The 27,394-nt window shown below is 63.3% G+C and overlaps 3 protein-coding genes across 3 annotated transcripts in view; all 3 read right to left on the bottom strand.

Moving 5' to 3' along the window:
* Positions 1-427: 427 nt before the first annotated feature.
* On the bottom strand, positions 428-8,836 carry Gatd3 (glutamine amidotransferase class 1 domain containing 3). Its single transcript, XM_042687349.1, has 7 exons — positions 8,639-8,836; positions 6,839-6,891; positions 5,505-5,618; positions 4,636-4,755; positions 2,643-2,735; positions 1,531-1,687; positions 428-823 (listed from the first exon to the last, which is right to left on the bottom strand). Exons 1-7 carry the CDS (start codon positions 8,765-8,767, stop codon positions 695-697), a joined length of 795 nt encoding a protein of 264 aa, XP_042543283.1. The 5' UTR covers positions 8,768-8,836; the 3' UTR covers positions 428-694.
* A 547-nt stretch (positions 8,837-9,383) lies between these two features.
* On the bottom strand, positions 9,384-22,771 carry Pwp2 (PWP2 small subunit processome component). The gene is made up of 21 exons (XM_042687386.1): positions 22,699-22,771; positions 22,477-22,589; positions 20,623-20,717; positions 20,249-20,348; positions 19,831-19,974; positions 19,076-19,211; positions 18,721-18,944; positions 17,883-18,026; positions 17,501-17,571; positions 16,822-16,958; positions 16,380-16,528; positions 16,102-16,249; positions 15,741-15,891; positions 14,891-15,071; positions 13,687-13,834; positions 12,988-13,096; positions 12,312-12,377; positions 11,377-11,595; positions 11,142-11,292; positions 10,953-11,027; positions 9,384-9,855 (listed from the first exon to the last, which is right to left on the bottom strand). The coding sequence occupies exons 1-21, from the start codon at positions 22,714-22,716 to the stop codon at positions 9,687-9,689; spliced, it is 2,748 nt and encodes a 915-aa protein (XP_042543320.1). The 5' UTR covers positions 22,717-22,771; the 3' UTR covers positions 9,384-9,686.
* Positions 22,772-24,880: 2,109 nt separating this feature from the next.
* The window catches only part of Trappc10 (trafficking protein particle complex subunit 10), a 58,601-nt gene continuing 56,087 nt past the window's right edge, over positions 24,881-27,394 (bottom strand). The window contains exons 22-23 of the mRNA XM_042687385.1: positions 27,058-27,252; positions 24,881-26,186 (exon numbers count right to left, since the gene is read on the bottom strand). Of these exons, the coding sequence (XP_042543319.1) occupies positions 25,948-26,186; positions 27,058-27,252 (434 nt within the window). The 3' untranslated portion in view covers positions 24,881-25,947. The remainder of the gene's footprint in view (positions 26,187-27,057; positions 27,253-27,394) is intronic.

The raw sequence follows: 27,394 nt of genomic DNA, 5'->3' as shown, positions 1-27,394 counted from the left end.
TGGGGCCAAGGGGCACGCACGGCCCCGCTGCCCTCCACCAGGCCCTAAACCCGGCTTCACAGCACCTACACAGACCACATGGCCCAAATCCCTGCAACACTGCCGGGAGCCAGGGCTCCCACCTCTACCTGTGCAGACCAGAAGGGGAAGAACGCTCCAGAATGGGGCAGGGGTGCAGACACTCAGTCCGGCAGGCTTGCAATCACACACGGCCTTCTTTAATCTTCCGTGTGTCGCATGGTCCCAGGCCCAGACTCGGCTAGGCCCGGCCCCCGCTGGAAACGCGGAGCGGAGCGGAGCAGAGGCCTGGCCACCGCCCCGCTCCCTGGGCTCAGGCTTGAATGGCGCCCTCACGTTTCAGTGGAGAGGGAGCTCTCGGCGGTTTAGAAGCCCCCTGCTTTAGGTAGACATCTTAAAAACCCAGACGAATTATTCTGGATCTATAATTAAGATTTGAAACCTCCAACGTTTTCTTTCTTCAAACATTAAGCATCCCGAAAGTCCAAAGCTGGCTGGCGCGGGGCATCTCCCGGTTCTCTAGAGAAGCTGAGCAGCGGCTCAGGGGCCGGCGCAAGCCCCACTTCCTCCAGCCCGAGGCTGAGCTGAGCCCAGCGTGCGGGGCCTCCAGCAGGCACGGCGGCAGCCCCTGCCCCGGGCAGCCTGGGCCAGGAGGCACACGCCGCCACCAGCGCCGTCACTTCCCGGTGAGTTCCAGCACCTTCTTCACCATGGCCCCAATCCCATCATGGATGTGGTGAAGCGCGGTCTCACACATGAAGGCCGGGGTAGTGACCACTTTGTTCTTCAGGTCCACATGGGCTTCGTGCACGGAAGTTAGGGAAAGCAGCACCCGGCCAGGCCCACGGAGGGAGCAAGCCACCCATGGGGGGAGGGGACCACCGCCCACGGCGGAGACCGCGGCCCGCTCTACTACTGAGAGCAAAGGGCGGGGAGGCTCAGGCGTAGCACTTGCCCAGCGAGTACCAGGCCCTGGGTTCTACCCCAGCCCTGCAAAGTCACCAAAGAGGGCACTAGTTTCTAACTCACTTTTTTTTTTTTGTCGGTCGTGGGGCTTGAACTCTAGGCTTGGGCGCTGTCCCTCAGCTCTTCAGCTCAAGGCGAGCGCTCTACCACTTGAGCCACAGCTCTAATTCTGGTTTTCGGGCTTCCCTGCCAGGGCTGGCTTTGAACCACGATCCTCAGATCTCAGCCTCCTGAGTAGCTAGGATGACAGGCGTGAGCCACTGGCGCCCGACTAACTCACTGCTTTTAAGATGAAAAAAGCTCCAAGTTCCAGGGGTCAGGCCAGCACAGCCCTGGGAATGGAGCCCTGCCAGCCCCCCAGAGCTGCCGGGACCCCTGTGGTCACCGGCCAGCAGCTCCTGGGTACTGCCCCACAGTGGCAGCAGCCGCTGGGTGGCCTAGTGCGGCATCCACCCCCCCCCCCCCCCCCGAGCCCAGCCAGCCTCGTTCCTGGGGGCCACAGACAGCGCGAGGTCAGCACGCCGCAGGTGGCCGCAGGAAGGATATGTTCACGCCCTTCACGCAGTGCGTGGCCCCCAGGGCTTTGATGGCTTCTGCAGTCCCGGCGTAGGGCCACTTGCCGCCCTCTTCCTGCTCGTGGCCCACTGTGACCTCCACGCCTCTGAGCACCTTGGCCGCAAGCACAGGCGCGATGCAGCACAGGCTGAAAGGCGAGAGATGGGGGTCTGCGGGCTGGGCCGGGCTGTGGCCCCGGGTGGCCCTGGCTCTCTGGGCTGGGAACCCAGGTGCAGGCCTCGGGCAGCCCTGGGGGCAGGCACAGGGCTGGGCCCGCTGCTTGGGGTGGTGTCCCCGCCTCTGGTCAGGGGACATGGGGTGCACACGGGTGGCCGGCACTGAGCATGAGACGGCTCATGCCGTAACTGGCAGGTGCAGGACGGTGGCACAGCTCCCCGCCCGCCGGCGGCACTGCATGGCACCGGTGAAGGTGGCCAAGGGGACCGAGAGCAGGCTGGAAAGGCGCGAAGCCGTGCTGAGCACAGGCAGGGACCCGGGCCGGCCCAGAGCAGCCGGCTGAGGATGGGATGTGTGTGAGCACTCCGCCGGCAGCGTCCGCCTCGCAGCGCAAGTTCTGTGGCACCGGCCGTGCGAGTGTCCCGGGGCACTGGGGGTGAAGGTGACACCAGCCCGGGCTCCTCCGCAGGTCTGCATGGCCCAGCCTCGCTGCGGGCAGCTCTAAGGCACTGGGGTACCAGGGCCCCTGCACGGAGACCAGGAAGGCTGCAGGGCTCTGTACCCAGCTAGGCAGCGGCCACCAGGACCAAGGCCGTTACACGGCAACAGGCTTTCCCCACAGAGCCGCTGACCTCCCGGGGGACGATGCCAAGGCCGGCCCCACGCTGCACCACACACCCGGAACCAGGCTGACGGTGTCCCGGGGCACTGCAGCGTGAGGAGCTGCTGTGAACGGGGAGGGACGGCAGAGTGCAGGCTGAGGCCCGGAGGGGCCTCAGTGAACGTTCTGCAAGTCTCCACTTGGGGAGCCTTCCTGCCCGTCCAGCCACCCGCAGTTAACGGGACTGCCTGGCCAGGCCTCGGAGCTGCACTGTGGAATGACTGCTAGCCGGCACGAGGTGCCCCGGCCCCGCCCCGCCACCTACCCGATGGGCTTCCCGGCAGCGTGGAACTCCTTCAGGACTCGCTCCACGTCCTTATTCACCTTGCAGTCCTTCCCATCCACGGCAAAGGTGCTCCTACCACGAGAGAGACCCCCTAAGCAGCTCCCATGGAGCCAAGGGCCAGGCACGGCTGGAGCACACGCCGGACATGGCCGAGCACGGCTGGAGCACACGCCAGGCACGGCCGAGCACGGCTGGAGCACACGCCAGGCACGGCTGAGCACGGCTGGAGCACACGCGGGACACGGCCGAGCACGGCTGGAGCACACGCCGGACACGGCCAAGCACGGCTGGAGCACACGCCGGACACGGCCGAGCATGGCTGGAGCACACGCCGGACACGGCCGAGCACGGCTGGAGCACACGCCGGACAGGGCCGAGCACGGCTGGAGCACACGCCAGGCACGGCCGAGCACGGCTGGAGCACACGCCGGACACGGCCGAGCACGGCTGGAGCACACGCGGGACACGGCCGAGCACGGCTGGAGCACACGCCGGACACGGCCGAGCACGGCTGGAGCACACGCCGGACACGGCCGAGCACGGCTAAGCACAGCTAGAGCACACGCCAGTATGAGCGACACCTGTGCGGGAGCACAGTTGCGGGCGTCACCCCGACAAGCTGCTCATCTAACTTCCCATTTGTCAGGCAGATGGGCAGGGCAGGGAAGACACCGGCCCAGCCCCGCAGAGCAGGCTGTGAGCACACCCAAAGCCCAGGGGCAGCAAAAACCCCACAAGGGTGCCACCCACCCGTGGGGCGGAAGGCTGGCGGGCGGGCCGTGGGGACTGACTGCCCCGAGGAGAAGCAAGCGCACCAGAGCCGGTCTGAGACAGCGCACTGCGACGTCACACACCAGCCCAGGCAGCTGGTGCCATCCGAGCAGCTACGGGAGGGCGCGGAGCCCGTGCGTGCAGCACGGGCCAGGGCAGGGCTGAGGACCCCCAGTGGAGCGCTGCGTGCACGCACACGCCAGGGAAGGGAGGGGAGGCGGCGCAGTGGCCTGCGCGGTGGAGGGCTGGGTCCCGGCGCCCTCACTGCCCGCTGTGCTGCCTCCTGTTCGTGCACGCATCGTGCAGGCACATGCCGAGCCTCAGCCCCACCTCACACGCTCACCTCACGTGCACACAGTCGCCTCATACTAAGCCTGGCCTCCCCTCATCCTATGTATGCCAGCCCACCACCTGCCGCTGTGCACACACAGCGGTGAGGCCGGGCGGTGCCACGGGCCGGGCGGTGCCACGGTCTCCGCTTGCCCACAGTCGCGCTTGCCCACAGTCGCGTACAGCAGGAATGGCAGTTTCCCTCTCAACTCCCAGAAGACACCATGAGCTCAGACACATCACACCTTACCCCGCACACCACCTCCAGAACCCCACACACCCCATCCAGTGCCTCAGCTAGCCCAGCCAATCTCCAAAGGGCCTTTCACCCGATCTGGCAACGTGCTAAGCGGACTTGACTGACTGCCCAGCCCAGCCCAGCCAGGAGTGAAGCGCAGCAGGCCCACAAAGAGAGCCACATGCAGCCTGGGCCCGATGCCCACAAAGGCACTGACGGCCCACTGGCTCTGCAGCTGAGAGGATGGGGGGGACTGGGGGGGAGTTAAAAGGGGCATGGGCCATCGGGGCGTAGGCAGATGGCTGGCCACACCTTAGGCAATGAAATCATGCCCTTTACTTCCAGGCCCAGGACACCCAGGAGGAACTGCTCAATGCTCAGGCAGAGACGCTCCTGCGCTCTCTGGAAGGGACAGGCTGAGGCCAAGACCAGGATTTCAGTAATGGCAAAAGAGAGAAAAGACGCACAGCTGCCTGGCTGGGAAGCAGTGAACACTCAGGCCGCCCCCTCCCCCAGTATGGAGGTTAATAAGAGGTCGGCTCCCCCTCAGTGCCAGGAGAGTTCGGAGAGTACAGAGAAAGGCCCGCCCCCAGCAGCGGCCCAGGCTACAGAGCCTGAGCTCCAGACACTCACAGGTTCTTGGCAGCTCCAAATCCTCCGGGAAAGATGGCAGCATCGTGGTTGGAGGCGCTGAGCTGGGCCAGGTTGGTGATCTTGCCTCGGGCAATTCTTGCCGACTCTGCCAAAACATTCCTAGGAGCAGAACAAACCAATACTACGTAAGGAGCGAGGTACACGCAGGGCTAAGGGAGGAACACTGGGGACGTTTTCTATAAGCAGCTTGTAGCCAGCCACGTTTATGGCTGCCAGCTAGATGGAAAAGCAAAGGATTCTATGGCCCTGACGCACACTAGAGTCCTCCAGGTTGCCCATCAGAGGGGTCAACGGGAAACGGACACCCCTCCAAGCACAACTCAGTCATCCCATGAGGTAGAACGGGGTCTAGGAAGCTACCGCTTGAGGGCCAGCTACAGCCGGGAGCTACTGCCACCCTACAAGTGTGGCACAGAGCAGAGGCAAATAAACAGCTGGGATGCTGCCTGGCCCTGCCCACGGCACGCGTCAGGGTAGAGACCTGGAGCACAATGCGCAGCGGCCAGGACCACTTGTGCTGCGGCACCGGGGGGGGGGGGGGGGGGGGCGGGGGGGGGGGATGCGATGCCCAACCGGTGGACACGGGCAGACGCCCTGCTACATCAAACCTAAGGCACGAGCACCTTCACCAGCGGCTCCCAACCTGCTGGGCATTTTCACTCCTGTGCTAAGCACCGAGAGGTAAGAAAGACTGTGACGAGGGCCAGAGTGTCTCCAGAGCAGCCGCTCTGAGAGACACTCACTGAACGCGCGTCCGGGGCACCAGGCACGCAGAGCTGGCCTCAAGGGCTGCACCACAGGAGCAGCATCCTGCGGACAGGCCTTCTGAGGCCCCACCACACCCGCACCTGCTCTCGCTCTCAGACGGCTGCCCCTTGGTGTGGTCAATCACGTGCATCTGAGGGACATCTGGGGCAAAAATCTGGACCTCAGCTCCTCCACGGCTCAGGTGCACCAGGATCCTGAAGAGGAGAAAACAGCAACACATCAACACCTGCCAACCCAGAAGCCTGGGGCTCAGCCTTTTCCTTTCCGGCACCATTGAGAGCTGAACTTTGGCGTCACGTTTGCTACAGATGCTCTACGTTTGTGCCACACCCCAGCGTTCTGAGTTTATACACCGGCCAGCCTGCATCACAGTGCCCTTACTTGTGATTCCTAGACGGCTGAGATGACAGCACAGCGCCAGCTCACCCACACCGAGACCTTCCAGACCTCCACGCCCGAGCAGCTGAGTCCGCAGGCCTGAGCCCTAGCCCACTGTGCACACGGGGCTTCAGCTAAATACCAGCGTGCGTTGAGGGCCTGTTTACCTCATGAACCCATGGCTGGGCTGACAGCCTCTTAGGCTGTGGTGGGTGAGCAGGGAGCCGCAGGACAGGCTGTGCAGTGTACTTGGTACCAATAAAAACCTTTGCAGCCTGGGGGTGCTGCGCTCCAGGCTGTGGCCCAGCCCTCACCTTACTGAACACCACGTGTGCAGCGGAGAGGTGCTGAAGACCCGTCACTACTCAGCCCCGTTGCCAGTCTCCTCCAAGAGACGTGGACACATGGGGCAGGATGAGTGGACAGGAAAGGAGTTCCCCCCGCAGCAGCAGGACGCTCCTGAGCTCCCTCTGGGCCAGCTCATGTGCTCACCCATCCCACCGGGACGCAGAGGAGGAACCTGAGGCACCAGGGTCAGTAACCTGCTCAAGATCACAAAAATAGGTGGGATCTGGTCCTGGCACCCAGGTGTCTGGGGGTCTTCAGCCCACCCCAAGGCTGCGCTGTCACCTACCGCACGGGCCTTCTCCCTAGGTCCAGTCAGGAAACACACTTGGCCTTGTTTCCTGCGGCTCACTGCTGGGAGGCTGTGTCTGTGGCGTGCTCAGGCGCCTGCCCTTGGAGCTCCCGTTTACCCTGCTCCACGTGGAAGGGGGTGCTGGGTTGGGAGGCGGAGTACCACCCTGTGGATAACTGCTCACCTCAGCTCTCCAGTAAAACAGAAAACCAGAACCAACTGCTTAGTACACAAAGGTGGCCTCCCATGCAGAGAAGCAACCAGAAGGAAGCGGCTTCCAAGTGGAACCTGTGCCAGAAGCCTCCAAGCACGACCTGAGAATTTGATGTTTCCCACTGTCCCCTTCTAAACACCGACTTAGATACATCTCCTGTGTGTGGTCTCCAACGGACGACTTACGCAGAGGCCTCGTGGATCTCGGTCCCGTCATAGACCCCACAGCCAGACAGCACCTGTCAAGAGAGGGGGCAGGGGAGGGACATACAAAGCAACAAAGAAATAATCTTATAAATGTGTTAGAAACAATCGCATGAAAGAAAAAAAATTACGAATACACTTCTTAGGGTTCATTTCCCTAACATCACCTTGTCTGACCTTTTCTGCTTGACTCAGACATACTTCCACTGTATTTGATGTCGGTATAATTTGTGGAGGAGAAGGGGAAAAACAAATCGTTGAAATAGGGAAACAGGTGGACCCATTGCAACAATGAGATGTACAAGTCGTTATGTTGAAAACGAACTTTACAACTTTGGTGGTGGGGTGGGGAGGATTGGGTGGGGGGACGGGGGGGGGGGGGAGGATGGGAAGGGATGGGAAGGGGAAACAAAGGAGGAGGCTACAATGCTTGATAAAAAATGTACTCATTATCTTGCCCGTGTAATTGTAACCCCTCTGTACAGTATTTTCACACACAAAAAAAGTAAAAGTGATTTAAAGAACATGAAAAAAAAGAGGGAGCAGGGCACTGACCAGGGGCAGGGGTGGGAGGGGCTGGGCAGCCACGCAGGGGGCAGGGGGGTGTCCCATGGGAAGAGGCTGGCTGACCTTGGGCTGGCCAGGCTGGGGACCTCCAGGTGGTGGGCTGGGCAGGGGCAGGGTAGGCAGGGCAGGGGCAGGCCGGGCAGGGGCAGGGCAGGCAGGGCAGGGGCAGGCCAGGCAGGCAGGGCAGAGGCAGGGTAGGTGGGGCAGGGGCAGGCCAGGCAGGCGGGGCAGGGGCAGGGGCAGGGGCAGGGGCAGGGGCCGGGGCCGGGCAGGGGCAGGGGCTGGGGCAGGGGCAGAGGCAGGGGCAGGGGCAGGGGCAGGGCCCGGGCAGGGGCAGAGCAGGCAGGGGCCGGGCAGGGGCAGAGCAGGCAGGGGCAGGGGCAGGGCAGGCAGGCTGAGCAGGGGCAGGGGCCGGGCAGGGCAGGCAGGGCCCGGGCAGGGGCAGGGCAGGGCAGGCAGGGCCCGGGCAGGGGCAGGGCAGGGCAGGCAGGGGCAGGGCAGGCAGGGCCCGGGCAGGGGCAGGGCAGGGCAGGCAGGGGCAGGGCAGGCAGGGCCCGGGCAGGGGCAGGGGCAGGGGCAGGGCAGGCCGGGCAGGGGCAAGGGCAGGGGCAGGGCAGGCCGGGCAGGGGCAGGGGCAGGAGCAGGGCAGGCCGGGCAGGGGCAAGGGCAGGGGCAGGGCAGGCCGGGCAGGGGCAAGGGCAGGGGCAGGGCAGGCGGGGCAGGGGCAGGGGCAGGGGCAGGGGCCGGGGCCGGGCAGGGGCTGGGGCAGGGGCTGGGGCAGGGGCAGAGGCAGGGGCAGGGGCAGGGGCAGGGCCCGGGCAGGGGCAGAGCAGGCAGGGGCCGGGCAGGGGCAGAGCAGGCAGGGGCAGGGGCAGGGCAGGCAGGCTGAGCAGGGGCAGGGGCCGGGCAGGGCAGGCAGGGCCCGGGCAGGGGCAGGGGCAGGGCAGGCCGGGCAGGGGCAGGCAGGGCCCGGGCAGGGGCAGGGGCAGGGCAGGCCGGGCAGGGGCAGGCAGGGCCCGGGCAGGGGCAGGGGCAGGGCAGGCCGGGCAGGGGCAGGGCAGGGCAGGCAGGGGCAGGGGCAGGGCAGGCCGGGCAGGGGCAGGGGCAGGGGCAGGCAGGGGCAGGGGCAGGGCAGGCCGGGCAGGGGCAGGGGCAGGGGCAAGGGCAGGGCCCGGGCAGGGGCAGGGCAGGCCGGGGCCCGGCATGGACACTCACCAGCGCCACCCTGGCCGCGGGCCGCGGCGCCGAGCCGTGCAGGGCCGCCCGCCCGCAGGGAGGGGGCCACCGCAGTCCCGCGAGCGGCCTGAGCGGGGAGGCCAACGCCAGGGCCCTGATGGCCGCCATGGCGGCGCGGTCGGCGGGTCGCGAGCGGAAGAAACGGGCGCCGAAGCAGGGAGACCCCAGGCCGTCCGCGGGCTGCGCGCAGGTGTGCGGACTGCGCACGCGCCGCGCACCGCGCCGGGACGCAAGGGCCCGCCCCCAACGAAGAGCGGAGCTGCGCATGCGCGGGGCGGGGCCACAGAGGCACGCCCCCTCCCGTCGTCCGTCCGCAAGGTCCCCACCCGCTTCCCCGGTTTCCCTGCGGCAGGCCACGGTCACGGCCCTCGGGCGCGGGGCCGTCAGAAGGTTCGTGTACACCCCAAGTAACCACACGCATGCGCGCGCCCGGGTCCTGCCGTCCCCTCCGCGCACGCCGCCCCGAGCAGCGGCCCTGGCCTTGGTTTGTGTGCAGAAGTCGCTGCGGACCGGCCGCCCAGCCACCCTCAGCCCGGAAGGCAGGCCAGCTGCGGGTCCGCGGGCACGGCCAGGCCGGCGCCGCCTGGTGACCCGTGGGCCGCACAGCCGTGCACACGCTGTGCTCGCAGACCACGCCGGAGGACAGCCGCGGCCGCTGGGCCCTAAGCCAGGGGTCAGCGCGGGCAGCTCCTCCGCCCTGAATGAACCGTAAAGACAGTAAATCTCAAGCGTTTAGAAAGGGTTTTCTTTAAAACTCTATACATTAAAAACATAAATTACTCTCAGACAAAACAATGTGAGTCCACAAACCTCTCCCCTTAGGAGAGGCAAAGTTCCGTTATCCACACTCAGCAGCAGCGTGCTGGGCCCGCTGACCTGTGCCCGTCCTGGCTCCCACTGGCCGGCTCCCGGCTGCCGGCCCTGCGGCTCCAGCAAAGGTGAGTCTCATCCCAGCAGGGCGGCTCAGGACCCAGGCAGCGCGACCCGTAGTCTGGCAGGTTTTGTGGCCACCATCTGGAGGCTCCATCTAAGACACGGCGGCCTCTTCATCCTCTCCAGCTTCTCCAAGCAGGTGTAGACTCTCCTCATCCCACTCTTCATCCTCTTCTGTTCCTGGAGACTCCAGGGCCCGTTTTAGGCCCCGCTGCTTGGAAACCGCCAGAGCGTACTGGATATTGTAGCGGTTCCAGTCACAGCTGTGGGTGGGCACCAGGTCAGCATGAGCTCCCCACAATATGATCAGCACCCACCGCAGGGACCGGGTGAACCTGTGTCCACACCCCCGTCCCTGTGCTCCGCCTCTGGTTTGTCTCAGCTGCCTGAACAGCACCTGCCCCCCTCCCCAGCCGGCCCCTCCAGGTCACTCAGGAGCAGAGCCGCACCCTGATCGGCTCCTTCTCCAGTCATGGAACCATGACATCACCCCATCACCCCCACAGCACTACTGGCAAGGAAGCAGGAGCAGGGACACAGTTAGCACTTGTGGGGACACGGCTGTTTACACAGGACTCCACGTCTGCTTAGAGCTGCGCAGCCTGTGCGGGGCAGGGTCCCGGGAGAACCACAAAGTGGTGGGGACGGACCCGTCAGCGAGGAGGCCAGGCGCCTGGGGGCCTCTCCAGACCACCACACAGCAGCACTTCCCATGAGGCCATTAGGGAGAAAGGCAGGGGGAGAAGGGCTCGCTCCAGAGCTGAGACCCATTAAGACGGAGGCCCATGGGACCACAGGGGCCAGAGACACTGGATAACTGGACAAAGGAGACCTTGTGTAAGCAAGCCCAGCTGCGACACCTGGCTGCACAGTGACAAGTCCCTCGTTGGGATTTTTATAGTCCAGGCTCTGCAAAAGGGGTGTGGGGGCAGAGGTGCAGACACCAGGAAATGACCTCTGACGGGCCGGCTCCTTGGCGGGCCGGCTGGGAGCCCTACGTTGCTCCTTTCACCTGCATGCCCCCATCTCTTGCTGGGAAAGCGGTGTGCAAGTAGAAGCGGTCACATCCCAGGAGTCCCCGCTGCACGGCCCCAAGGCTATGACCAGTGCGTGGCCCGCATAGGTGACAGGCAAATCCAGACAGATGAGGGCCAGCTCCTCCAACTCAGCAAGTATTCACTGTACCCTCCTTCCTCTAGCCACACCAACGTGGGCCTCAGTTTACCCCAGCAGGTGGAGAACATGCACCTCCAACCCCAGGACCATCTTCCCTGATCAGATGATGCAGGAGCAATCCTGGCAAGGACACTACGATGCCCACCTTCCACCGCCCTCCCAGCCCCGCTTCCCGCACACGTACAGTTTAGCCATGTCCTCCAGGTGCCGCTGCAGGCCCTTCTGAAGAAACTGGATGGTGGGCAGCACCTGCCCTGCCCTGCAAAGGAAGACAGACCAGGTGCAGGAGGGACAGGGACACTCACTTGGCATTTGCCACCACAACCAGCTGGCCAAGAGACAAACAGTGGGAACAGGAACAAGCCCATCCTACCTGGACTTGAGCCTCTGTCCGTGCGACATGAGCAAACTTTGCGTCCACAGAAGGTAGAATTCAAGGTGACGGGACTCTTCAAAGGAAGCAGCTAAAAACTCGAGCACTTTGTCCACATACGGCTCGGGAAGAGACGCGCTGATCACGGTGACTGTGAAGAGAAGCCACGCTGACTTCACACGGAACTGAATCGGGAGGACAGAGGGTGGCCCCAGCAGCCCCCAGCCCCGCTCACTCTCGTCTGGGGGAACGGCCTCCAGGGTCTCCTGCATCAGCTTCCGCTCATTGAGCCGGAAGGCCATGAGGATGGCCCGGGTGAAGTCCTGCTGTCGCAGGGCCTCTCGAGTGCGCCCAGGGGTGACGCTGGCATCCAGCTCAAAGGGGTCAAAGAGCATCTGGGTGTCCAGGGAGAAGATGAGGAGCCCCTCCGTGCTGGTGGCTGCCCAGCAGCGCCCTGTGGGGAGAGCAGGGAAGGGGCTTCTGACAGCTGAAAATGGCCTGCTCTCCCGAGGGAGCTGGAACGGCCCGGTGCTTCCCACCGCCCTCTGGAGGGAGGCAACACGTGCTCTCATGAGCCACCTGCCTGAGCCAGCTCCACTGCCCATGCCAGAAGCCACCCAGGAGGGCACAGGGCCCTCCTGCAGCTGTCCAGGCTGCCACTGTGCCCTGGAGAATGAACCAACGTGACCCCGAGACTTGGCCTTCTGCTGGCCTGCAGGCTGCTGGCCCGCAGGGGCCCCAGCTGCACAACCCAGGAGCTAGCCCATCCACCGCACTCCCAGCATCTGCGCTGGCAACATGTTGGCTTGAGCCCCACACAAATCCTGCTGTGTGGAGGGAGGATGTGTGTCCCTAACAGGCCTTGTCGGCCTCTAGATCCAAGCAGAAGCCCGAGAGCTTAGAGCCCTGGGGGGAAAGGGTCTCTGGACAGCAGAAGCTGTCTCCCAGGACGGAAGGGCGCCTATGGAGTTGTCCAAGGGTCGGGCAGGGCTCCAGCCAAGCCTTGCAGGTATGCACTCCACAGATGTCTGCCCCTGGCGACAGGGGAGACCATGTGGCCAGTGGGGTGTCACAATCCTGCTCACGGGGCAGAGTCACCAGACCCCCGAGACTGACCTCACCATGAGAAAAAGTGCCTGCATACATCAGGATCAACAAGTCACAGCTCACCAGTGGGAGAGAAGCTCAGTGAAGTCACCCTGATTTCAGGCTTGAAGTGGCGAGAACTCATGTCACCTGGAAAAAATGGAGTGCAGTTACTGGGCTGCAGGTTCTTGCTGCCCACCTGACAATCAGAGGCCAGCCTTCAGCCCCCTGTGGCTGGGGCCTGCAATGGGGACACACCAGGAACAGCAGCCTCTGCCCCTGGCTGCTGGGCCTAGACCAAGTCCAGCAGGAAGCAGCCTTTAGCTCCTGCGCCGAGGCTGGCCATGCGCTGCTGGCCTCCATGAGGCTGTGCTCCAGTGGACTAGGCTCCCAAGCCTGTACACAGTTCTTCTGGTGCAGGAGGCTCCCACCAGCCCAGGGCAGGGCCTGGAGTGGGGCCCACAGACAGGTTCTGGCATCTTGGTGGTGGACATGTGTCGGGATGGTCTACCTAGTACCCAGGTGGCCTGAGTCTCCCAGAACACTTGCCAGACCCAGGTCCTCGAATCCTCCCTGTGCCCCTGCAGCAGTGGCCCTGCATCCCTGGAGCCAGCTGACAGGCGGCCTCTCCCACTTAAGGAGGCCTGAAACTCGGACCGCCACCCCCCCCCCCCCCCATCTTCCTGCCAAACGCTGTGATGCTGAGTGCCAGACAAGGAACGTAGCTGCCACCAGGAGGGACAGCGGGATCTCTGCTCACCTTTCTTGACTCCTGGCAATGGAATTGCAACCCCGTTTTCTTCCCCCGCATCTTGGTCAATCAGTGCCAGGTTGCCAAACTCGGTCATCTTTCTCCGATTCAGAAATTCCTGGAACAGCAGAAGCAATGGCACCTCACCTCTCCTTACGCACAGATCGCCCGCAGCTGCACCCATGACTGGCGGGCCCCACCCATGCCTGCTGCTCACAGGGCCAGGGCGCGGAGCCCAGGACCTGCCTGCACTCAGCCACCACCCAGGACCCAGGGACGAGGACCTCACCACCTCAGACCGTCTACCCTCCCGTGAGGGCAGCTGCTCCTCGGGAAAACTCCATTTTCCTCCAGAAAGCGGAGCGTGGGGGCTCCTGCCATGTGCATGCTATGCAGTAAAGCCCGAGTGGACTCAATGCTTTCCTGAACAGTGTCTATGACACTCATGTCCCCTCACCCAGTATTTCTGCAGGGCACAGGTGTGAGGGGCCTGGGACAAGGGCTGTGGTGAGCAGGAAGGGTGGCCACCCACAGGACAGCAGACTTCCTACACTGGGGCTGGATAGACGTAGCGCTGTGCCTGGGCAGGCCTGCCAGTGCCTCCCACCCCCAGAGCCGTGGGTGCATCCACAGCTCATGCGTGGACAACAACCTCTGAGGGCCTAGGGAGCCTCCACGCCCACCTGGAGGCCCGGCACCGCCACTCACCTCCATAGCGTCCAGGGAGAAGTTACAGGAGAGTTCAAACCGCTTCACCAGGATCTGCTCCCGGACATGGTAAAGGCACACAAACTTGGACATGCCTCCTGCGAGGATGTTCTGGCCGTCCGCAGAGTAGCACAGCGTGGTGAAGGCCCTGGGCAGAGGACACGGGCCCTCAGCCAGACCGAGGGACCGACATGCCTGCCCTTGAAAAGCCAAACGGGAGGAGGCGAACCTCCCTCACGGGCGGGCGTTGAGGCCTCCCTGTGCTAGATCTGGGGCCTCCACCCGTGCACAGACGAGCTTCCTCGATGAGGAGGGACCTGCCAGGCTGTCAGGGACAGCACAGGACTGTGGGGTGCTGACCACACACACACAACGAGCAGCACCCCACCATCAACCCTCCACAGCCTGAGTGGGCTCTGCAGGTCCCATAGCCGGAACTAGGTCTGGGCCAACCCAGGGGCCCAGACTCGGGGCAGTGACCCTCAGACAGGCGACAGGGCAACAGGAGAAAAGATGCCACTGCCACTTAACACTTGTGTCGGAGAGCACCAAGACCTGCAGTGCGCACGGAGGAGCACTGCAGTGACACGCCTGCAGACGCCACGTCCCGCACACGGAGCTGCCCGCCTCGAAGACGGGCAAGAGACAGAACACTGTCCACAGGGGCTACAGACTCCACTCAGCCAACAGGCAGCTCGAGACAAAAAGGCCAGGGCTGCAGGCTGCGGAGAAGCCAGCGCCTCCCGCAGGGCTGGGGGGAAAAGGCAGGATTCCAGTGGGCAGACGCCACACTGTGCTTAGGTCTAGAACTGAAAAGGCGCTCCCGCACAGAGAGCAAGATGGGGTCGGCTGGCGCAGGAAGGCCCGCAGCCCAGTGCGCCGCCTCCCACGGCCCCAGAGCAGGGAGAGGGCGGCAGGGGCTGCAGGGCCGAGTTCCCGGTCACGAAGGGCAGGGGTGCAGAGCTGCTCTCTGCGTTCCCTGGGCACCCTAGGCCGGCGGGTGGGTGTGGGCACAGTGCACATTATTCAGGTGACAGGGACTTCAGGCGCGGCCTCTCCGCAGGGGCTGGCCTGCCTCAGGAACAGGAACTGTACCCCAGGACAAGACTGTGTGAACCTGGCCCCAAGAGGCCCAGAGTAGTCAGAGAAGGAGCGCGTGTACCGTCCATCTGTGCCCCATCCAGCACGGTGCCCTGGCACTCACTTGCCCTTGGCTGAGTGTTTGGCTGTGATCTTGTCCAGCTCCTTCCTGCCAGTCTTGAGGTCATGCCTGCCCTCGATGGAGCCCGTCTGCATGGCGTTCTCGGGGTCCCAGAAGGTGATCTGGGAGTTGAGGGTGGCCACAGCTAGCTCCTCACCGTCGGGCCGAAACGTCACCGCCAGGGCTGGAGGAAAACCAATGCAAGCTCTGGGAAGAGTCCACCCGGGACACGGGAACCCCCAGACAAAAGCACCAGCCCCGGAGGCCAAGGCCCTGCCACACCCCACAGTGGTGGATGCATGAGGGCCACCAGCCACCGTGCTGAACGAGGCATGGGGCACACGGTGTGGTCAGACAAGGGCCAGGTCAGGCTCCAGGCTCCGCCAAGGGGGAGACCTGCTAGCAGAGAGGCAGACACGTGGGTGAGAGCCAGGTTCCTCTGCAGGGAGCACGCGGAGGGATGGGACGGGAGGCAAGGTGGCGGCGTAGGCGGCGGCTGCCCCCGGGCCACCGCGGTGGTTAGCAGAGCAAGCCTCCACCTTCTCTCCTTCTCACAGGTCACAGCCCAGGCAGAGCACGGGCCACCTCCTGGGGACAGTGGTCCCTCTCCAGGGCAGCTCTGGAAAGCAGCCTGAAGCGGCAGCAGACGGGAGCTTCACCCAGGCTCCAGGGCTCTCAGACTGACCCAACAGGGAAGGAAGCTTGGCATAGATTTGCCCTGCACTGGCTGGTGTCAAACAGCCACCAGGAGCAAGGAGGAGGGAGACAGGAGGGGAAGGAAGGCCAAGGCTGGACAGGGAAGAGACCCCACCCTCGGCCTCCCCGTCCCCACCCAGGCTTGGGCTAGGGCTACCATCGGAGGACAGAGTGAGTGTTTCCTTGGTTCTCCAGCTATCAAACATGTCCCACAGGCGGACTGTCTTGTCCCAGGAGGCACTGGCCAGGATGGACCTCATCGGGTTAAAGCACAGACCACTGATGGGACCCTCGTGGCCAGACAAAACCTATAGCGGCGGAGAACGGAAGAGGCCCTATGTAGGACAGGTGGTGAGGGACGTGCGGGGAGACAGGCCAACCCCTCTCCTCATCCGCCCCCAGGCTGGCAGAGGGAACCCCAGAATCCCAGCCAGTGCTTCAGCCCTGCACAGCCCAGAGCGGGGCCGGCCTCTCCCCAGGCCCACTGTCCCCCAGCACCCTGAGAACACATCTCTTACATCGAGGAGCCTGCCGGTCTGCATGGACCACACAAAGACCTCAAAAGAGTCCTGGGCGCCTGCAGACACGATCTCCCCACTGCAGTCCACTGCCACGCAGGAGAACTGGGTGGGGCGTGGAGACGTGAAGGTGCGGAAGTTCCGGTACCTGCCAGGACAAGTCCAGCGTCAGCGGTCTCTGCCCGCTCCCTGCACCTTCCGCCCCTCCCCGAGCCCTCCCCCCACCGCCCCCAGCCCCGCACACCACAGGCAGCCCGCCCGGAGAGGGAGGGCCTCACCTGTGCAGGTCAAAGGCCCGCACCGTGCCATCCATGGACGAGGTCACAATGACGTGGCCGGTGGCCGTGAACGTCACACCTGTAACGCCACTTGAGTGTTCCGTGAAAGTGACGAAGCAGAAGCCACTGAGGGTGTTCCACACCTTCACCTGCAGGGCGGGTGCGCGGGAGCCATGCACAGGTACCCCACTCCCGTTCACCTCACGAGCCCCTCAAGTGCACCAGCAAACCCAGGTCAGCACAGAGGCCAGAGGCCCCTGCCCCACCCCCAAAGGCTGTCATCCCCGTGAAGGCCTAGGATGGCCCAGGCCACCTCAGGCGCAGCACCATGACCCACTGTTCCACTCAAAGCCTGCCAATCCAGGAAGATCCCCACCCCCACCCCAGCCCTGCTCACAACACCCAACCTGGCCAAGCCGCCCCTCCCCCGCCCCGTACCCACCTTGCCATCGTCCCCACCAGTGACGAGGTACTGCCCGTCGGGGGAGTAGGCCAGCGACACCATGCTGTTGAAGTGACCCTGCTGCTTCAGGACATAGGACTCACTCTGCCACTCCCACACCAGCAGCTGGCCCAGGCCTGCACACAGCACAGAGGACCCCGCCAGGGCAGGGCCAGGCCTGCGCTTAGCACAAGGCAGGGCCCAGCATCCCCAAGACCCCACATCTCCTCAGCGGGGGCCCGGGCCACCCTGTGCTCCACTGCCCACTGCCTTGAGCTCAGCTCAGGCCAGAGGTCCAGGATGGGAGGCGTCCACTGACTGGGGCTCAGGCCAGGTCCAGTACAGCTGAGCAGGGTGTGGGCATCCACCACAACCCTCCAGAAGCCAAGGTTCGGCTGCCATTCAAGGAGCTGCCAACTGGACCAGAATTCAAGCAAGAAACTACATGCTTCAGAGATGTAATCAGTCTAGAAACATGTAGAAACTTCACTGCCTTTCTCTGCTCTGGTCCTGCTGGGTCCGCCTTGGGAAGGCACTGTTCCTGGGGCGCCAGGCTACACTAGGAAGGCCAGCTTCCAGGGTCTACTCTGTCGCAGCCCTTCTCTACTTGGCGCCAGGCCCAGCCTTGGGGAGGTTTTCCTCCAGAAGCTCTGCTCCCACAGCCGGCAGGAAAACACACCTGAGCAGCCAAATGCGATCCAGTCCCCAGAGCTGTTGATGGCCACCGAGGAGATCCTCTGGTCGGAGATGCTGAGCAGAGAAGCACACCAGGGGGTCAGCAGAGAGACCACCACCACCTGGGGCTGGGCACGAGGGCCGCCCGGGGTCACCCCTTTCCTTCCTGCAGGGTCCTAGGCCAAAGTTACTTGTGCGTGAAATTTAAATTTTCCCCATAATCTAAAGGTGAAGAACAGAAGACAGGAAACGAGGGGCAAAACCTGCTGAGATCCACCTCTGAGCTCGGGGCTCCTGGGCTGCTGGAGAGGCCCCTCCGCGTGGGGCCCAGCCTGAGCCTTGGGAGAGGGGGGAGAGGCCTGGAAACCCACAGTGAGAGGGCTCACCTCAGAGAGTGGATAAGGTTGAATTCTGGTAGCTCATGCAGATGGAAGATTCCAGAAGCAAAACCCGTGACCAGGAGGTGAGTCTTTTTGTGATACGCTGCAGCGGTGAGGTTGTTAAAGTCTCCTTCTTTATTGAAGAAGTACCTAGATCAGATAGCAGGGAGGGGGGGCAGGTAGGAGGAAGTCCACAGAGCTGGCAGCCCTGTCCCCCAGCCAGAGGCTGTCAGAGTGTCTGGGGGCCAGGCACCTGCAGAACAGGGTGTGGTGCACAGCCTGTGGCCCACAGAAGACCCCACACTTCACTGTGTGCTGCATCTCTCTTCTCTAGGCCATCTGCTCCCCCCTGCTTCACACGAAGGGGTTCTGGAGGACCGCTGGCTCTAGGTGGAGGGAGCAGACCTGCCTCCCCGTGTCCTCCCAGCAGGCACTGGCTGCCGGGGCTGCCTGCCTCCCTCCCTCCGTGCCGACGTCTGGCCCACGAGCAGCCCCTACAGGGAAGGCTGTGCCCGTGGTCCTGGGAGGGCCCGAGTGCATCGAGCCACCCTCACCAAGCTCTTTCCTCCCTGCTGAGGCCCATGGCCTCCTCGCCCACCATGGCCTGAGCTCCCACACGAGCCAGCACCCCAGGTCCAGCCGGTATGGCTGTCCTGCCCCAAGGCCCTGACAGCAGCCCTCACAGAACCGAGGGCCTCTCAGAGCCCGTCGCGCATCTCAGCACCCCAAGCACCCAACAAGTCTCCTCACTACTCCAGGAATTTCCTGCTTTAGGGGTCACTGCGGGCAGGAAAGCCCACAGCAGCGGTACCCACACTTGGACGCCCACTCTCTGGAGACCTACTTGGTCAGGCGCGAGTATTTCACTTTTCCCGTCTTCTCCGACTCGGCAGGCATGGCCTTCCCCCGGATGGTGGTCTCTTTCTCCCCGTCCTCCTCCTCTCCTTCCTCCTCCTCGCGCTGCAGCAGGTCTGCCCTCCAGCCTGTGGGGGCCTTCAGCCGCAGGCCCTCGGGGGGCGTGTCACACTGCCACACACACAGAGCTCCATCCTGGCTGAGCGAGTAGAGCTGCAAGGGAAGGGCAGCACAGCATGGGCCCCTCCCCTACTTCCTGCACAGTAGGTCCCACCGAAGGCCCCGGCAGCCAGGAGCAACGTGCAGGGGCTCAGACGCTCGGCCCGGCCCGCCCCGAGACTCACATCCAGACTGTTAGACTCGAAGAAGCAGGCCACGATCGCATCCTTGTGACCCCCCAGTGCGTAGTAAATGAGGTTGTCCCAGCGCTCGGCTCCAAACACCCAAGTGGACATGTCTTTGCTCCCAACCACAAAGCACCTGAAAGGGGAGGGAGGAGCTGCAAGGCTCACAGCCGCGGAGAGCGCCTGAGCTCGTCTGCAGCAGGCTCCGACCACCACACACCGGGACGTTGTCCTACACATAGGGCTCCTCTGGGAGCTGCTTCCATCCTGTGCCTTTCCTCCCCAGACATAGCTGATGCCCAAAACAAGAAAACCGTTCCTCACACAGGAGTGGGCTACCAATGTCACTGGGTGAGAGGCAGCACAGGAAGGCTCAGCTACTTGAAGCCGGTCCTGGCTCAGCAAGCCAATACACACATACAGCCTTCCTCTCCACCCCCACCCCCACGGGGCCAGCACAAGTGCAGGAACAAGGCGGAAGCCAGGGCCAGAGACACAACAGCACCGGCAGCTCCTGCTCAGCATGGGGCAGTGATCAGGAAAACTGAGACTGCAGAGATGACTTGGGACTGGGCAGTGAAAGGCAGTGATCTGAGCTCAGGGACTGGGCCCTGGTGCTAGCTCCCGATAGCACTGCTGGCAAGGCGTTTAAGACGCGCCCCAGAGCCCGTCGCCTGTGGAGCTCACAGGAGAGCGCCTCAACGCGCCCTCAGCACAGCGGGAGCTGCGTCCCGGGGAGGCCGCGGGCGCCGCACCTGGAGTCGTCTGTCCAGTCAATGCACGTTGTCTCGTCATACGGCCCAAAGTAGGTTTTGTCCAAGACAAACGCATTGAATTCTCGCTTCTTCCCAGGAGCATGATACATTTGAGCGATGTTGCCCTTAGTGACAACAAATTTCCTGCAAGAGAACTAGGAATGCAGGTGCTATCCAAGCTGGTGGTAGCTCAAGAGGGGTATAGAGCCTGGAGCCCCCCAGCCAGCCCCCAGGACCTGCATGGTGTCCCATTTCCTAAACAACAGGGGCTGAAGAAGCCAGCATTGGGGTACCCGCTTTCTCCTCTACTATCCCGGGGAAGCTACTAATATGGGAGGCAAGACTGGCCCTGTGCCCAGGTAACACCTCAGGCCCAAGTGGAAGCAGCAGCAGTTGGCCCGGCAGCCAGTGCCCTTACCTGCCATCAGGGGAGAAGGAGACGCTGTGCACAGAGCCCTTGAAGTGGAAGTGGTGCAGCACTGACCTGCAGACCAGGCTGACCAGCAGTGCAGCGCCCCCTGCAAGAGGCCAGGGTGTGACCCTGCAGCAAACCCTGGGACCTGTCCCCATACTCGGCACCTGCTTCATAGGCATGGCTAAGCTTGAGAGGGTGGCTGTGCATGTACACCCAGGGCCCCAAGCACTAATTCCAGGAGCCATGAAGTTAACCACTGCCCCAGCCACTCTAGAACACGGTGCAGAGGACACAGAGCCACCCCACCCAGCCCCGGCCCCCACAGGGGGCCTGCTGCCTGTAACCCGTGACCCCACCCCCCCAAGGCAGGTGATCACCTTCATCAACGATGATGGCAAGACGGCCATCGGGAGACAGCCCCACGCACTTGATGTTGTACTTCGTGGCCAGAGGCAGAGTGTTTGATCGGTTGCTGCACAAGGCAAAAGCCATAGCACACAGTGTCATCAAAAGACAGAGAGTCCAGAAACAAATCATCAGCCCAGCTCTCCAAGGATCCATGGTACCAGAGTTCACCTCTTATCCCTGGGCCTTTCCCCAAACTGTCCCTGAAATATGTCTGGAGAAGACTATAGCACAGCATCTGCTTTGTGCTGAGCACCAGTGGCTCACGCCTGTAATCCTACCTACTCAGGAGGCTGAGATCTGAGGATCATGGTTTGAAGCCAGCCCAGGAAGGAAAGTCCATGAGACTCTCATCTCCAACAAACAACTCAGAAAAAGCCAAAAAATAGAGCTGTTGTCTAAGTGATAGAGCGCTAGCCTTAAGAAAAAGACTCTTAGAAGTAGTGCCTAGGCCCTGAGTTCAAGCCTCAATGCTAACACTGAGAAAAAAAAAGAAATGGGAAAATACATGGAAAGAGAAAAACAGACACATCTCTAAGGGTCAGAGCCAGGTTGTAGTTATCTTATTATTGTCCTGATTTTCTTCAACGTGTCCTCCTTCACCTAGAAAGCCTCTTTTAAACAAAATGGAAACGAGCAATGCTCACAGACCAGCAGCTGACCCGTTCCTGCAATGCCCTGAACCAGGCGCAGCTGATGGCAGACAGAGCAACTGAGGCCCCAAAGACAGAGACCCAAGCAGTCTCAAAACCCAAAGTCTTGCTCCGGCTGCAGAGGGTCAGCCCAAGGCCTTCCACCCACGGCGGGAAGGAGCTCGGCCCTTCCTGACAGGACAGGAGGCCGCCCCTGAGCGCCTCAGGCCTGCAGCTGCGGGGCGGGCTGCCCGGGCCGGCCGCGCTGAGGCCTCGGGGTCCGTCAGCGACGCAGGCTGAGAGCGCCAGGCCGGGCCGCGTCCCCGCCGGCCGCCCCGCCCCCCGCCGCCCCGCCCGCCCCCCCGCCGGCCTCCCCCCCGCCGGCCCGCCCCCCCCCCCGCCGGCCGCCCCCGCCGCCCCCCCCCCCGCCGGCCGCCCCCCCCCCGCCCGCCGCCCCGCCCCCCGCCCCCCCCCCCGCCGCCCCCCCCCCCCCGCCGGCCCGCCGGCCGGCCCGCCCCCCGCCGGCCTCCCCCCCGCCGGCCCGCCCCCCCCCCCGCCGGCCGCCCCCGCCGCCCCCCCCCCGCCGGCCGCCCCCCCCGCCCGCCGCCCCGCCCCCCGCCGGCCCGCCGGCCCGCCGGCCCGCCGGCCCGCCGCCCCCCGCCGCCCCCCGCCGCCCCTCCGGCCCGCCGCCCCCCCCCGCCCGCCGCCCCCCCCCGCCGCCCCGCCGGCCCGCCGCCCCCCCCGCCGCCCCCCCCCGCCGCCCCTCCGGCCCGCCGCCCCCCGCCGCCCCGCCGGCCCGCCGCCCCGCCCCCCGCCGCCCCCCCCCGCCGCCCCTCCGGCCCGCCGCCCCCCCCGCCGCCCCTCCGGCCCGCCGCCCCGCCCCCCGCCGCCCCCCCCCGCCGCCCCCCCCCCGCCGCCCCGCCGGCCCGCCGCCCCCCCCCGCCGCCCCGCCGGCCCGCCGCCCCCCCCCGCCGCCCCGCCGGCCCGCCGCCCCCCCCCCCGCCGCCCCGCCGGCCCGCCGCCCCGCCCCCCCGCCGGCCCGCCGCCCCCCCCGCCGCCCCGCCGGCCCGCCGCCCCCCCCCGCCGCCCCGCCCCCCCGCCGGCCCGCCGCCCCGCCGGCCCGCCGCCCCGCCGGCCCGCCGCCCCCCCCGCCGCCCCGCCGTCCCCCCCGCCGCCGCCGGCCCGCCCGCTTACTTCTTCAGGTCGAACGCGGTGACTCTGTTCCCCACGGGGCTGATGACCGAGTTCCCGTCGCGCGTGAAGTTCAGGTCTCCGCGCCGATAAACGGTGCCCAGCAAGTTCGAGAACTGAGGAGAGAGGGCGGCGGGCTCGGCACCGGAGAGCCGGCCGGCCGCCTCCGCAGGCCTGCGGCCCCGTCCCGTCCACGCCCGGCCCGGCCCGGCCCGGCTCGCTTACCCGGTAGGCGAACTTCATCCCGGCGGCCGCACGCGTGTATCTCCACCCCAGCACCAACTTCCGGCAGGGACCGGAAGTCGCGGGCTACACGTCCGGGGCGGGACCCAGGGAAGACAGCCCCGCCCCGGTGGGCGGAGCCTCACCAGCCCCCGAGCCCCGCCCACCCGGCGAAGGCGGCTGGGCGCGGCGTCCCGGGCGCGGCGTCCCGGGCGCGCCTCCGCGGGCCTTCCCACGGCGGGTCGCGGGCGGAGTCAACGCCGCGGCCCCCTCGCCTCGCAGGGTCCGGGGGGGGCCCAGCCGCGCCACGGTCACGGGGTCACCGGGAGCGGGCCTGGGCCTCGCCCTGCGTCCGGCGCCGACCCGCGGCGGCCTGTGACGGGCTAGGCCTCGCGGGCCCGGGCGCGTCCCAGCCAGGGTCCGCCCGGCAGCCAGGACCACAGGCCCGCACCACCCGCTTGAACGCTCCCGGCGGGCCGGCGCGGGCCGTGGGCCCGGAGTCCGCGGGGTAACCCCCTCCGCCCGCCCTGCCGCCCGGCTCACAGTGTGAGCGCTGGGCGTGGGCTTCCGGCGCCGCCCAGCCCGGCCGGTAGCTCCCGTCAGGGCTGTCAGGGCTAGCCGGGCACCGTCGTCGCGGGGGACCTGGCTCGCTGGGCCCGGCGCCCACTCCCAGCCTGTCATCAGCGCGGGGCGCTCTGCCACCCCAGCCGCAGCGCCACTGTTTCACCGGGACTAATTTCTGCACGGGCTGGCTTTGAACCATGATCTTCATGTCTGAGCCTCACGAGGAGCTAGAATTGCAGCACGAGCCACAGGTGCCCAGCTATTAAATTTCATTTTACAATTTAAAATTTAATCCTAAGACACTGGGGGGTAAACAGAAGCTCTTCTGTGGAAATTCTGTTCTTGTCCACCGAGACTTAATACAGGAACCTGACCCGCTGTGGTGGTGCAGATGTCAGAACTACAGCTATGTCATTTTTCAGCGTTAACACAATGCACACAAAGAATCGGCAAGTAATTTCCCCCATCATAGGAGGCTCTCATGAAAGTCACAGAAATGAGACCTTTTCTTCTTCATTTGCTCCTGTTTGCGTGCTCAGCGGGACAGCTGCAGGATGGCTGCACCATCCTGCTTTTGAGACACCATTCCACACTGGTTCCACTGTGCAACATTTGCTCCATCTTTATCAACAAAACCAACTTGTTTCGCATACATGCAATCTTGTAACACAAACTCAGTGCCGGCCAGCTACTCTTATGACCAATATTAAGAAACAAAAATGACTTTAACTCTTGACTTTTAAGGCAGAAGCATTTATTTTAGTTTGCAGAAGATCTTCTAGATAACCGGAGGAAGCTGTGATTTGATTTCAATTTCCAGAAATGACAATTATTTCAATTTCCCTTATTTCTCTTCCTCTAAACAGACGTAATGAGAAAAACTCACCCTGAGAATGCAGAAACAAGAAAGTCAAAAGATGTATGAACACTGAATCCTGTTGTTGCCCAGTGAGGGTGAACAAGGAACAGCCACACGTGGAGAGGAGTAGTCTCAGGGCTACACAGAGGACTGGAAGCTTCTTTGATAGAACTGAACCACAGGTCTCTTCAGCCACAGGCTTGGCGCATCTAAAGGACCATCATCAAGTTTGGTCATTAAAAAAAAAAACTAAAACAAAATCTTACTTAGGGGCCCAAGAACTTGAGTCTATTTTGCCTTACTAGTTTGATCAAGTTTATTAGTTTTAAACTGCATGGAAGGTAGATTTCCTAAACGTTTAAACTCATGGATGTTTGTCTTCTTTACAAATTCATGTTCTACAAATGATAAAGACATGGGGGGGGGGGGGAAATCACACCATCTTTTATTTGCTGAACAATTGAAAAGTCAACATACAGAATACTGTCCCGGCCTCCGTCTGTGCTCTCCACTTCAGTGTGCAGGCTGGAGAGCTCGCTGCCGGCGGGGTCAGCAGGGCTGGAGGAGGCTCCTGCACCTCTGGCTCACACGCTTCAGGCTGCTCAAGGAGGCCTCACCGCTGCCAGACCCAACATCCCCTCACACACCGTACCCACGGATTCACAGCACTCTACGTCATATGTACAAAAATACATCGCTCTGGAGAGCTGAAAAGGTTTCTTACATACAACATGTATTTACAAGCTGTGATTTTCACACCAGTAAAAAGAAATGCACATTTATTTTGTCCTTGATTTTTGGTGCAAGTTATACATAAACATTACATCCGTTAGTCTGTACTTTTAAAAATAATAAATCAACCATATGTACAATTAAATTTACAACCCAAAGTAAGCGCACCCGTTGGTATGGTATACTGCAACCGAGTGGATGAGCAGAGGCGGCGCTGCAGACCCAGTCCTTCCCCTGCCAGGCCAGAGCACGCCGAGCCCCTCCGATCTCCACTCCAGAAGCAGCAGCTTAATGTCTGAGACTTAAGGTGCAAAGAAAGATGCTGATTATACGGCTACAATTATATGTACAGACTTTAAAAGTGAGAGAAAAACAACGTACTAACCCCCACATTTATAAAGACAATTAAAATAAATATATATTTAATTCCAAGTGCATATGATACTCAGTTAACATCAGGGGGGCCAGGAATACAGAAACATTTATTCCTAAACCACTTCTCCACGGAGCTGTTCCTTCCGCCTGGTAGTCTTAAGTACTTTAGCATGGCTCCAGACGGCGACCGTCATAGTCCACAGCTCTGCCACTCCAAGGCACAGAGGGGTTATGTCTCCTCCTGGCCCCACCCTGCACCCCCACCCACTGCTCCAGAGGTGTTAGTGTGGAAAAGCACAGCTAGGTGATCTGGACCGGAGGAGGGCCTCGAGTCCTCCCGGTCCAGGACATGGGCAGCCGTGTGACGGAAACGGCACACAGTGTTGTAAGAAGCCTGCATGGCCGGCAGGTGTCCCCTGAAGGTGGTGAGCTGTGCACAGTGCCAGAGGACAGGAAGTTGCGGTGGCGGCGGAGACCAGAGATGATGGCACGCTGAAGGAGCAGCGCGCGTGAGGGGTGCGCGCGGGAGGGACGAGGAAATAACAATGACTCCTTTGTTAAACAACATAAAGGGAAGCTCCGCGGCTCTGGCCAGCTGAACACCCAGCCCGATGCCTCTGTGGCCAGGCAGGGTCACCCACGCACGTCTGCTGAGCCAGCAGGTCATGACACACAGCAACCCAGCCACAGTCCCTAAAGTACACGCACAGCCGTCTGCGGTGTCATGTGACGCTGACTTCCAGGACGTGGTCGTCTTGGCTGGGAATGACCAGGACCTGTGTGCCGGTGCTGGAGTTGAAGACCTGGCCCGTGGGCAGGGCCTGGAGGCGGGGCATGGGCAAGCCTTTGAGCTCGCCACTGGAAGCCGAGTGCACGCTGCCTCGGCTCCACACGCTGCTGCAGTCCGGCTGGTCGTCCAGGCGCCGGTCCACCGGCAGGCCGTCGCTCTCAATCCAGCTGTCTGTACAGCACAGAACACGCAGGGAGTCACACCCACGGCGGCCGGCACCCGCCACCCCTCCCCTCCCGGGGCAAAGCCTCCTGCAGGACCAGCGTCGCCCAAGGCACTGCCTTTGCAGCGGCTGAGGAGAGCTGCGGCCTCCGGGCGACACCTGCCCCGCACCCTCACATCTCATGCCCGCCCTCCCAACTCGGAATTTATAGACGGCCCTGGCTGACCATGCTTCCAACTATCAACCCTTCCACCGCTTGATGGTGCAGTGTGTCTTCAGAAGCCATACCTTGAATTGGGGGTGTGTGTATGTGTATGCTGGTTCTGTAGCTTAAACTTAAGAGCTACTCAAGGCTAGGGCTCTACCATGTGAGTCACAGCTCCACTTACAGCTTTTTCTTGGTGGCAAATTAGAGATGAGTCTCACAGACTTTCCTGCCCCGGCTGGCTTCCAACTACAATAATCAGATCTCAGCGTCCTAAGTAGCTAGGATGATGGGCGTGAGCCACCCGTGCCCAGCCATGCTGTTTCCAGCCCCATGCGGGCTGTGATACAGTCTGATCTTCCTGTGCCTTGGTGGCGGCAGCGACTGAAGCTCCCAGTCAGTCCGGCCCTCACCTGTGGCGGCCCTCACCCGCGGCCAGCAGTAAGCGGGCTGGCTGCCTGTGCCCTTGGCTGTTGTATTTTGTTCTGGAATCCTGTCCTGCCTACACCTGTGTATTTTTTGTAAACAGGCTTTGTGTTGGATGCTGGCCCCTGCAGTTGGTTAAGAAAACCATTTTGGCGCTGCACGCAGGAGAAACTAGTCCAGGGTGGTGGCTAGGCTTGGCAGAGTAACTGCGGGTGTGACTCGGACTGCTGGCTGCGGCGGGTCCTTACCGGCATCCAGCTGCGAAGAGTGAGTGGAGTGGTGGGGGAGGTACTTGAACAGCCGGACGTCGGGCACGGGCAGGGAACCCGCGAACAGAGGCATCACCTCCATGCGGACGCGGTGGGTGGCCTGGGCAGCCAGCGGCATGGAGATGACGCCGCAGCTCTTCCCACACACCGCCCAGTTGCTGCTGTTGTCCACAACTGAAATGAGAACAGCACAGCGGTGTGCACAGGCCGCCCGCCCGCCGGCCCGCACTCAGCGGGTGAGAGCTGCGAGCAGCACAGCGGTGTGCACAGGCCGCCCGCCCGCCCGCCCGCACTCAGCGGGGGAGAGCTGCGAGCA

This window comes from Dipodomys spectabilis, unplaced genomic scaffold (assembly GCF_019054845.1).
Source record: "Dipodomys spectabilis isolate Male_0828 unplaced genomic scaffold, ASM1905484v1 ptg000107l, whole genome shotgun sequence".
Classification (NCBI taxonomy): domain Eukaryota; kingdom Metazoa; phylum Chordata; class Mammalia; order Rodentia; family Heteromyidae; genus Dipodomys; species Dipodomys spectabilis.
Note: the sequence above shows the minus strand (reverse complement) of the source record. Positions and strands in the feature narration are given on the sequence as shown.